The sequence below is a fragment of the Pelobates fuscus genome, chromosome 5 (assembly GCF_036172605.1).
Source record: "Pelobates fuscus isolate aPelFus1 chromosome 5, aPelFus1.pri, whole genome shotgun sequence".
Classification (NCBI taxonomy): Eukaryota; Metazoa; Chordata; class Amphibia; order Anura; family Pelobatidae; genus Pelobates; species Pelobates fuscus.
The window spans coordinates 146,130,863-146,143,674 of NC_086321.1; the positions used below are offsets into that span (position 1 = coordinate 146,130,863).

General features: G+C 42.7%; 1 protein-coding gene across 4 annotated transcripts in view; it reads right to left on the reverse strand.

Moving 5' to 3' along the window:
• The window catches only part of TANGO2 (transport and golgi organization 2 homolog), a 235,388-nt gene that overhangs the window by 21,243 nt on the left and 201,333 nt on the right, over positions 1 to 12,812 (reverse strand). For all 4 annotated transcript variants that reach the window (XM_063454422.1, XM_063454424.1, XM_063454421.1 and 1 more), the window contains exon 6: positions 3,771 to 3,841. In XM_063454422.1, the coding sequence (XP_063310492.1) occupies positions 3,771 to 3,841 (71 nt within the window). The remainder of the gene's footprint in view (positions 1 to 3,770; positions 3,842 to 12,812) is intronic.

Below are 12,812 nucleotides of genomic sequence, written 5' to 3' on the forward strand. Positions count from 1 at the left end.
CCTGCGACCAGGTGCCCGGCGCCATGTGTTGCTGCCCCCACCCGCGCAGAGTAAGCGCGAGGGGGGGGGAGAGGGGGGGCCCACGGATCAATTTTCGCACCGGGGCCCCATGGGTCATGTGTACGCCACTGGTTCTGCCCCTGTATGCCTATCACGTCGCCTCCTCTGTTCTCCTTGACCTCTCACCTAATAAGTTACAATTAGCCGAGTGTTCGAGAAGAACATAGAAGAGGCGGCATTTTATTTATTTATTTATAAAATATTTTACCAGGAAGGATACATTTAGATTTCTCTCGTTTTCAAGTATGTCCTGGGTCCACAAAACATTGCATTGTTACAATAGGATACAATATTAAAAAAATACAATATACAAACTATATATACACACACACATATATAAATGTAATACATAACAGGTAATAAATATATTCAACCATGACATTGAGGTACCGTATATACTCGAGTATAAGCCGACCCGAATATAAGCCGAGGCCCCTAATTTTACCCAAAAAAACTGGGAAAACTTATTGACTCGAGTATAAGACTAGGGTGAGAAATGCAGCAGCTACTGGTAAATTTCTAAATAAAATTAGATCCTAAAAAAATATATTAATTTAATATTTATTTACAGTGTGTGTATAATGAATGCAGTGTGTGTGTATGAATGCAGTGTGAGTGTATGAATACAGTGTGAGTGTATGAATGCAGCGTGAGTGTATGAGTGCAGCGTGAGTGTATGAGTGCAGCGTGAGTGTATGAGTGCAGCGTGAGTGTATGAGTGCAGCGTGAGTGTATGAGTGCAGCGTGTGTGTATGAGTGCAGCGTGTGTATGAGTGCAGCGTGTGTATGAGTGCAGTGTGTGTATATGAATGCAGTATGAGTGCAGTGTGTGTGTATGAGTGCAGTGTATGAGTGCAGTGCAGTGTATGAGTGCTGTGTGTGTGTGTGTGCAGTGTATGAGTGCTGTGTGTGTGTGTGCAGTGTGTGTGTGTGCAGTGTGTGTGTATGAGTGCAGTGTGTGTGTGTGTGTGTGTGTGTATGAATGCAGTGTGTGTGTGTATGAATGCAGTGTGTGTGTATGTGTGTGTGTGTTGCAGAGCCTTGGTGGGGGGTGGGCAATTTTTTATTTTAATTTTTTTTATTATTTTATTTTTTTTTAATTATTATTTATTTAATTTAATTATTATTATTGTATTATTTATTATTTAATTATTATAATTTTTTTATTATCCCTAATTATTATTTTTTTGTCCCCCCTCCCTGCTTGATATATGGCAGGGAGGGGGGCTCCTTCCCTGGTGGTCCAGCATTGGCAGTTCAGTGGGGGGGGAGATGGGGGCTGGAACTTACCTGTCCTGCAGCTCCTGTCAGCTTTCTCCTCCTCCGCGCCGTCCGTGCAGCTCCCTCTGTCAGCTCCTAGTGTAAGTCTCGCGAGAGCCGCGGCTGGGAGCACACTGGGAGCTGACCGAGGTGCTGAACGGACGGCGCGGAGGAGGAGAGAGCTGACAGGAGCTGCAGGAAAGGTAAGTACAGCTCTGCCAGCCCCCACAGCCCCAGTCTGTATTATGGCAATGCAAATTGCCATAATACAGACTATTGACTCGAGTATAAGCCGAGTTGGGGTTTTTTAGCACAAAAAATGTGCTAAAAAACTCGGCTTATACTCGAGTATATACGGTATATTGCCATAGATTGCTTAAAATATTTAGATTGACTGTAGATTTGACTGTGACCCTGAGGTTATTCCATAATTGCGGTGCCCTATAGGAAAATGAGGATCAAGCCACTTTATTTTTGTATTGCGGTTTGCTAAATATCGTGTTAGTACTGGATCGGAGGTTATAGGAGGTGGGAACAGCTGGGAAGAGCATTCTACTCTGGTACGGTGGGAGCTTACCAGAAATGCTCTTATGCACAAGACTGGAAAGATGAAGAGTGCGTCGGGATTCCAACGATAGCCAGTTGAACTCTTTTAACATGTCACAGTGGTGGGTAAAGTAATTACATTCTAGTACAAAGCAGCAGAATGAATTATACAATATATTAAGTTTATTACGGTCCTTCACCCACTCCTGCACTTCGGTGGACTAGCCATTGTAGAACTGCTCCAGCAGGAACAGAACTTTAAAGTTAAACAACTACAAAACTATTTAACAATAATAGGTAAATTGGACCCATGGGGCATTGAGATTAAATTGTTATTGGACTGGAGAAACAAATTAAGACCTTAGATTCCAGGCAGATCTTACTTTGAAATTTCACAAAAACATTTACATGTGTATGTTTGAATATAGATGTTTAGATAGATATAAAGCTTATACACACATACAATTCTGCGTATTGCTGAAAAAACCTAGGGATTTGTAAATCTGGCACGTAGCAGCTGTTCAATGTAATGCTTTCCTTTCTGTCTGCACTTTTCATACCAGTGTCACTGCTGCTAGCATTCCCATGAAACAGTTACCGTACAGGGCCAAAATGCTATCACTAGATCTGCATGCAAGCTGCAAAGTGCAATGACTACTGAGCCATACAACACTCTGTGAGTGACACGGCCATCAGGGAATGTAAACTAAAGACCAGTCGCTTGTATTGGAGAGAACCACCTGCCTCAACATAGATATATCTCACTATTTCACAAAACATATTCCTGGCATCCCAGTACACAGATAAACAATATCTACATACAGTGAACAAACAAGATGGATACAAATATTTGTCAGGCATTTGCACATGCCGACAACCAAAACACTGTATAAATAATTTAACTTATTATCTGGAAAAGCATTCACAGACGAGTCGAGAACAAGATTCACATTGTGAAATGCTTCATGATGTATTGTTTAGAAAAAAAAATTAAAAAACAAAAACAAAAAAAACACCTTTTCACAGTATTGATTATGGAATAACAGGTTTTAAATTCTGTGCATGCTCTTTAGCATCAGTTCGGCGAGATTTCTGGGCCCTTTTGTGACTACTCGTGGTTTTTTTTTTTTTAAGTGTACAACTTTCAAATTGCACACTCTCAATGTGACTTACTAAACTGTGAATTGTCACACATTACAAGCAAATTTCACATTTTAGACCTAAACAAAAAAAAACAACCAAAAAAAACCAACCTGACTTGCTGAATATTAAAGTAATTTTTTTATTTTTTTTATAATAGTCGAAATTGACTCCTCTCCCCAAAAAACTTTTTAAAAAGGTTTTATATACTGTATATAACCTGTAATCTTTTTTCAATCTACCGGTACTTTATGATGTAAATTATGTTAAACATTGTATAGAAGCACATAGACATACAGAGTGTCTTTCTATGGAAGAGTAAGCATATATCTGTCTGTGTGTTGATGTAGATTGTGTATGAGGTTTTTTCTGAGTGCCTGTGTACCTATTTGCCTGAGTGTGCGTTAATAACAGTGTAAGTGTGGGCAGTAGTCTGTGTAATAGTGTATGTAACTTTTTGGGTGTAGTGGTGTATGTGTGTGTGTGTGTGTGTCAGTGTGTTACCTGCAATGCCCTCTATGCTGGAGATTGCTGTGTTAAGTCTCATGATGTGGGATTGTGCAGCGATCAGGCTCCCTAAGACTTATCTTACTTTAAACTACGGTGCTCCTATCAGGCATGCACCTGTAGGAAAGTGCCTACTCTGCCAAATGAGAAATTGAGCCCTGCCTTGGATCAGTAGGATGTTTACAACCAACACAGTCCTTCTGCATACCTTGAAAAAAATAAACATATAAATTATAGTAAAAACAAAATCCACCCACCTGGCTTCAACCGGACAGGTTCTTGTTCTCCTTTTGATCCATAATAGCAAATCACATCACCTCTTGTGTTGCTGAAAATATCAAACGAGAATAGATTTAATTAATCTGACTATGCTACAAAAATAAGAAAACATTCATGTATTAAACTAGGGTTGCCCAAAAGGTAGATTCCCCAGATGTTGTAAAACTACAACTCCCATGGTGCTTTGCATTCCTTTACAATGCTTTAGACCGACAAAGCATCATGGAAGTTGTACTTTTAAAACCTCACCCATGTAGTAAACAGTTCAGTTATAATATATCATGCTTTTTAAATTGACATATAATATTTGCAAGTATATGTCCAACTAGAAAGGATGCTTGTCTGGATCTCATCATAACAAACAATGTTGATCTTTTAACCAACATTCAAGTAGGGGCATTTGGGAAATATGGTACATTTTGAAATAAACTCAAAAAAGCAAAAGCAAATGGGGTATACTAAAACATTTAATTAAAAAAAGCCAATTTCAATAAGATTAGGGCAGCTCTACAACATATTGACTGGCATGAACTCCTTAGTGATAAAAACACTGAGGATAAATGGAAACTATTCAAACAAATATTAGAAAGGTAAATTTCTCAGTATGTACCATTGGGTAATAAATATAAAAGAAACAAATTAAAACCAATGTGGCTTAGTAGAGAAGTAAAACAAGAGATTAAAATTAAGAAAAGGGCAGGGCCAGATCGCCGAGCTGGACGGTCGCAAGTAAGACCAGCTCCTGAAACTTAATACCAAACAAGCCATGAAACTATGATTTTTGACATAAAAACCCGACCGGCAGCGGTGGCCCTCACCGGGTAGAGAGAACTGGACCCAGGGTGAGGCTGGCCCAATGGGCTTCAGTCCCTTGGAGGAAGATTCCTCACTGGCACAATCGAGGCCTATTCCGGCGGTGAGTGGAGCAGACGGCCGCTGCTCTGCTATTCTGCCTATCAGTGCTCAACCAAGAGCCAGACCCGCGAGGAACTGGCTCCGTCACCCCCCTGTCCCCCTTTGGACTGGGGGGTGATCCCGGCCCTCACCATCAAGCCTCGACCACCGCAAAGCACCTAAGGCTACCCGCAACCCAGGCATTACAATCAAGATGGCGGAGGCCATGTGTGCTGGCGCCGAGACCAGAGCCACCACAGGCTACTCACCCGCACCGGCAGTAACAGGGCTGATTGTGGGCACCGGCAGCACAGACCACTACTGCAGCTACCCACACGCATGCACCCTCGACCCCCGTCAAGCTACTCACCTCATAAAACTGAGACTGGGCCGAGGCTGTATGCAGAGAGACAGGACCGCGATAGGCAACGGAGAGGGAGGCACAGCAGGCAAGCATAATCCAAATGGAACAGACCACAAGATCATGAACCACGCCACGCCACTCTCCCGACGCACTGAGATCCAGAGGGACCTGGCCGGGAGCCGCACGCCACTCCGGGTCTGCCGTACAGCGCCTACCAATCGAACCCAGACGAAGTCACACCATACATGGGCAGCAGACCCGCAGCGGGAACACGCTGAGCCAACAGAAGGCAGAGACCACTCAGAGACATATGAGGACACTTTGAAAGCAAGTCTCTCTGTCACACAGAATTAGCTTTAAAAATCTTAAACGAACGTGCTGTGGGGGGATGAGGGGTGAAATTTAGCATCCATCAGCTGAAGCTAATACTCAGATAAATGTATGTGTATGTTGCCTACCCATTTAAACGTAACATAATAGTATGTATGCATATTTAGCCTAGCATGCCCATCATTAATGATAATCTACAGATGCCTCATAGCTTGTTAACTACATGTCAGAGCAAGTTTATTACTTCATATAATCTCCTGAAGTCTTATAGTCTGTTAAACTCATGCTCTAGCATGACCACTACTAACTATGAAAGTCCCATAGCTTGTTAATCTCATATTATATATATAAAATTGTGCGGTCCAATCTGACGCAATTTGAAATGCTATAATTATGCTTGCAACGGCTGTTGTGGCCCTGCATGTTTGCTGTTACTCCGAGCACAAATAAAATAAAGAACAAAAAAAAAAAATTAAGAAAAGGGCATTTAAAGCATTATATCAGACAAATCAGAGGCATCCTATTTAAGATATAAGGAAGCCAATAACACTTGCAAAAAGGCAATTAAAGTGGCTAAACTAGAAAATAAGAAATTGATAGCTAAAGAATGCAAAACCAACCCCAAAATCTTTTTCAAGTACATCAATTCTAAAAAAAACTGAAAATGAACACTGGAAACAGAGTTGGGTTTATTAGCTAATGAAGGAAAAAGCAGAAATTTTAAATAACTATTTTCTTCAGTATATATTAATGAGGATCCTATGGCAAGAGATATGCAAACGATTGCTGCAAAAAACTTGCAAATAACTTGTGATTGGATAACTCGAGACAAGGTGCTACAGCTATTAAAGAAAATTAATGTAAATAAAGCTCTGGGGCCTGACGGTATTCACCCACAAGTACTTAAGGAGCTAAGTGGGGAAACAAGTGAACCGCTGTATTTAATTTTTCAAGATTCTTTTGTTTCAGGTGTTGTCCCGGAGGATTGGAGGAAGGCAGATGTTGTTCCTATATTTAAAAAGGGTTCAAAATCGGGGGCGGGGCCTGACTGTCATGGAGGGAAGACGTGCCTGACTGAAGCTCTCTAAAAATTTCTGAAAACACGATTCTAAAGGCACTCTTAAACTACTAAAAACTACAGATAATGGCCCCACACGACTTACTGGCAATCAGCCCCCACGGTAAACCGGTAATGCGGAACGTGGGTGGACGACAGACGGCAGGCAGAACCTGCGAAGGCATGAGGCCTGGATCGCACTGGATGGGAGCGGCGGCCGAGCTCCCAGCCTGGAGCAGCCCGGGACTGACTGCTGCAAGTGGGTTCCCAGCATCCCCCCCTTTGGGACCTGTGAGGGAGATCACGGTCCACCCCTGGGAGTCCTCCCAGATAGGGCAGCAGAGAAAGGGAAATCGGGCGGAGAGCCGAGAGACCCGCCCAAGATGGCAGAGACCATGCGGCTTGACGGCTGCCACGCAACATGGCAGGGCTCCTTGATCAGCCTGGAGCAAATCCTCACAGACTTCTGGCGCAGAATGGAGCTCAAACTTCGGCAGAGGACACCGATGAGGCCTGCCTCAAGCTGCACACCCTGTCGCCCACCGCCTGACCCACAGCAAAGACCTACAGCCCTGCAACAACCCAGAAAAACGGGAAGGCGAGGGAGAACCAAACCGCCATCTTACCGGCACAGAACGGCAACACTGAAAATGCCGCCGAAACCAAGCGCACCCTCCACCCTGAGAGCAGCCAAAGACCCACCTCAACAACTCCGATCACGTCCAGAGATCCGTCGCACCGAAACGCTACCACCAGCAAGCGGGCCTACCACACCGCATCGAGCACAGCAACTGCCAAAGAGCGCCCCATCCACCCGACCGAAAACACTGTATACCGGCAACATCAGCACAGACCTGCGTAAAGACAGGTGGCCGAGGAAAACGACGGCGCCCACACCACCCCACCCTGCTCGACCCCTGATCGGGGCAATTGCCGACAATCGAAAACATTCCCACACTGGGCATCGGCTGAAATGCCTTTCACCCTGCCCCACAGCTGACTGACCTTGAACCGCTCCGTGTGCGCACACTCCTCGGCTGTCACAGCTGCTACCGGAATACCCTGATACCTTGTCGGATTGGTAACCCATGCACCACTGAACTCGCCTGTATATGGCAAGGGGAAACTCTTACCACTGTTATAATGTATTAGCTGGTACACGATCAATGTGACCTATGTTTTAGTTTAACTCTCATTGATTGACAACTGCACATAGTTTAAAAACTTGACTGACCACCTGCTAGTTAGCCATGCTCCTTTTCTCGCTATTTTTAGCATACCAGTGATACTTATATGCTACACTAGTAAATTGAGCCAATCGGTACAATATAGTGGTTAACCCACGAACCCCACTCACTAAGCACGCACCACTCAGCCTACAGTGAACAGCTAAGTTAAACCTCTGTATGCTAGCTGTCCTATTAGTCCACTCATTCTAGTGCCTGTGAAGCCTTAAGTATTAGCTCGCAAATGTAACCCATACTGCTGAATATGTTAGACAGGGCTGGAGTAGTAAAGCATGGCTAGTCAGTACACTCTGTCTGCCCGTCCTCATGTTAGTCTACTCACTCTAGGGCCTGTTAAGTATTAGCTTGCGACGACAACTCATATCGATGTATATGATAGAGCCTGAGTGGTGAAGCATGACTAAATAATGTTAACCTGTGAAAGCTTATGCCAATCTATTTTTTCTTACCCTACAAAGTATGTCTATAACCGTTATATCTCATAAAAAATGTGCTGTTTATCCATGCCACAAAGTTTGACACTGAAAAGCCTGTACTCGCTATTGTGGCGCTACAGGTCCCTATGTTATGTTACTATATGCACATGAAAAATAAAGAATTAAAAAAAAAAAAAAAAAGGGTTCAAAATCCTTGCCTGGAAATCATAGACCTGTGAGCTTAACTTCTGTAACTGGGAAAATATTTGAAGGGCTATTAAGGGATAATATTCAGGAATTCATTGGGAAGAACTTTGTTATTAGCAATAATCAGCATAGTTTTATGAAACATAGGTCATGTCAAACTAACCTAATTGCATTCTATGAAGAAGTAAGTAGAAGTATAGATCAGGGTGTTGCAGTGGATGTGATCTACTTGGATTTTTCCAAGGCATTTGATACGGTTCCTCACAATAGGTTAGTCTTGAAACTAAAAGAAATTGGTCTAGATGAATATTCTTGTTCTTGGGTAGAACATTGGCTTAAGGATAGAGTACAACGAGTTGTAATTAATGGTAAATTTTCAGGCTGGACAAAAGTGGTAAGTGGTGTTCCTCAGGGTTCTGTTTTGGGATCACTTCTATTTAACATATTTATAAATGATCTTGAAATAGGCATTGAAAGCCATGTATCAGTGTTTGCAGATGACACAAAACTTTGTAAAGTAATAAAATGTGAGCAGGATATTGCTTTGCTGCAGAGAGATTTGGATAGATTGGGGGACTGGGCACTAAAATGGCAGATGAAATTTAATGTAGAGAAATGCAAAGTTATGCACTTTGGGGTTAAGAATGCACAAGCAACTTACACACTAAATGATAGTGAATTAGGGATAACCACACACGAGAAGGATTTGGGAATTGTTATAGACAACAAATTAGGCAGCAATATGCAATGTCAATCTGTAGTTGCTAAGGCCAGTATGGCTTTGTCATGTATAGAGGCATAAATTCTCGGGATGAAAATATAATTTTGCCTCTTTATAAATCGCTGGTAAGACCACACCTTGAATATGCTGTGCAATTTTGGGCGCCTGTTCTAAAGAAAGATATCATGGCATTAGAAAAAGTCCAGAGACGAGCTACAAAATTGATAAAACGTATGGAGCATTTTAGTTATGAAGAAAGGTTTAAAAAAATGTAATCTGTTTAGTTTGGAAAAACGGCGCCTGAGAGGGGATATGATAACTTTATACACATATATTCAGGGCCAGTACAAACCTTTATCTAGAAATCTATTCATAAACAGGGCTATACATAGGACACAAGGTCACACATTTAGGCTGGAATAAAGGAGATTTCATCTGAGGCAAATAAAAGTGTTTTTTTTTTACAGTAAGAGCAATAAGGATATGGAATTCTCTGCCTGAAGAGGTGGTTTTGACAGAGTCACTACAGATGTTTAAACTGCAATTAGATAAATACTTACAAAAACATTACATACAGGGATATAATTTCTAATTAGTGGGGTAATAGCTGCTTGATCCAAGGAGACATCTGACTGCTATTTTGGGGTCAAGAAGGAATTTTTTCCTAGTTTGTGGCAAAATTGGAAGCGCTTCAGACTAGGTTTATTGCCTTCTTTTGGATCAACAGCAACAACATATGTGAGGAAGGCTGAACTTGATGGATGCAAGTCTCTTTTCAGCTATGTAACTATGTCCATATTCATATTCAAGCTTTGCCTGCACAGCCCTTCAACCTTGTGGTGTTATATATGACGGGAGGAGAGCAGAAACTAAAAGGGTGAATGAGCGGTCTGGATTGTCAAGGGTGCATGGCCAACATGTGCAGATTTATATACATTTTTTTTTTTTTTTTTAAACAAAAATAAACAAGCTAACCAATGCTTCATATTTAAAATATATAGAGAAAACAGGCTAGGTATGTGCATTTGGTGAGTAGAGTAGAGAAGAGAGAAAGGGGATATGCATAATACAGGCTAGATAGCGCACATTTTAATTGAAATGGTCAGTCTGGGGAAGCTCTTCTAGACAGATCAGGTTCTATTAGTAAAGGTTGTCTAGACTAGCGATTAACCAAAACAATAGATCTAAATAATAGACAATGCAATAAGTAAAGACCATTGGGTCCTATATGAAGGGTAAGGGAGGTGGTGGTAAGGAACTACCCCCAAGGTAGATGTCTTGCGTTATGGTGAAGTGTTCCTGGCCTCATGATGTGTTCATCCAATTCCAGCTTCAGGTAAGGCACACTGTCCTGTACCACAGGCTGCGGTCTAAATCTTTCCAGCCCTCAATCTAGCACTCTTCCTGGCCGTTCCTCGCGTCGTGGTCCCAGTTGAGCAGGGTAAGCACTATGCCACTATGCCGCTCCTGCGGGCTTGCTTCCGATAGTGAGGATGGTACCGTGTCGCAAGGGGTCTCCTAGTGTATTTGGAGGAAGGAGCAGCATCGGTCAACTGCCCAGGCTTTTTTCTCTGTGTTGTGCCTCTCTCCTGCAGTGAACACACCACTGTAGTAGAAGATGCAGAGATAAGTCAGCAGATGGTTGCTTGGTTGTGAGGCTTTGCATTCTGCTGGAGAGCTTAGCCCAAAAGGCGTCAAAGATTTTGTCCAGCCTCGACATGTCAGAGTTGCGGGCTCGGTGGACACGCGTTAGCCGCCATCTTGAGGCAGTGCCACTCTCACAGCTTACTTTTGAGTCTGTTTCTACAGGACCCAAGGCTAATGAAAGTGCCGGGTATCCCTTACCGGCAAGGAGGATGGGGGAGAGTTTGAAGAGGTAACGTCAGGATTAGGATGCAGCAGCAGACCCAGGGATCGTCCGCTTCCCCGGTGCCCCCTGTGAGTAGGCCACTTGTAGGCCGCACATCTGTCCTCTTCTAACGCTGCCGATCTTGGTAGAATGTTCGGGGAAAATCAGTCACCACGCTGTTCTCCCGTCTCTGGGGTACTTCAGCTGGGTAATATCAAAGCTTAAATCAGTAATTTAGAGCCGTTATAGAGCTTTTAATAGAGGAGCTCTAACAGTAGTAACAGTTAACAGTAGTAATACACTAACGCATTTCACCTATATACAAAGTTTTTTTCAAAGTCTTTGTATACAGGTGAAATGCGTTAGTGTGTTACTATGTTTGTTTTTGTTTTTTCCATTTGTAAAATAATTTTTTTTATATTTAACTTTTGGACCTTGACTTAGCATCTTTTATTGGAGAAGCTGTTTCTCACATTCCCGGGTGGGGGACAAACCACCTATGCTGTTAAGGATTAAGCAATTCCTATCTGCTCATCCATTCTGAGTATATCTCCTTTTTCATTTTATTTGTTTTATTTAAACAGATAGCACTATTTTTGTTCTTTTATATTCTCCACACATCACTGGAGCATCATCCTGGATACATCCTGTGGGTTATTGGCATAAAGACACGATACCTAAGGGGAGCAGAACCAACTATATATCCATAGACGAGGATTATACCGTCCATATGCTGTGATCTGGAGCTGATCTATAGCTCCAGAAAAGTGTTATACTACACTATATTTTTATCTCTGTCCCATTCTGTTTTCTTTTATATCTGCATCTTCATTAGACTCCACACAAGGATAAAAGCGCTGCTTCCATACACTCCCCATCCTAGTGGGACCCCTCTGCCCATTAGAGTAAAGGCCAGGGGACTCCCAGTGCCAGGAATGCCACCACAACCACTTACACATCTATGGGGCTCCCAGTGCCCAGACTGCTACCACAAAAACACACATCACTGTAGGGCTCCCAGTGCCAGGATTGTCAGCACAACCACTTAATCATCTATAGGGCTCCCATTGCCTGGACGGGCACCACAACCACGTACCAGACATGTGCAATTCGGACATGCGGATGCTTATGAAGTTCCGAAGTGCCGAACCGAATGCCATTGGTCAGAATTGTCGAAGCAAACACATTTTGTTACTTACCCGAATTTCAGAATCACATTTTTTGTCCATGCACATCCCTACCAATTATTCAGATTTATATTTTAGCCAATGAGGCTATAACCAATATCACCAGTATCCGGGAATTTGATCCGGATACTGTGTGGGAATGGGCTCAGAGAGCTTTATGTTTATTGGGGAATTCCAATGTGGCTATCTCTACTGAGAGACACAAGGCAGCACTGTATAAATTTAATGCTAAACTAGAAGATTTTAGTTCAAGAGAATTTTGACCTGAAGCCAACGGCTTATTATTTGGAGACCATTTCATGATGGGTCTCTATAAACAGGTCTTGGTATTTACTACCTTAAATAAAGCCTAATCCTCATTATGCAGGGACTTTTGCTCTCAACCATAGTGTTTTTCTGGGCGAGCAAGTCACTACAGAGACCGAACCACCAGCACAGCTGCCTTCACAGGCTACAGGCCTCGTCCCACAGATTTCTGGAATTCGGGAACCACCCAACCTTATCACCGCCAGTTATTTACCGATGGAGGATCCATCCAGGGATGTGGATCTGCTTCCCTAAGCGGATGCACTGCTCTAGGTAATAAACCTTCCTTTTTTCAATGTACCTATTGCAGGCCAATTAACCCATTTTTTTTCCCAACAGTGAGAATTACTTTCATAGGATCAATGGATCCTACACACAGTCAAAGGTTTCAAAATTGACTCTCACCTTCCATTTGCAGGATACACCTCCAACACCGCAGTTT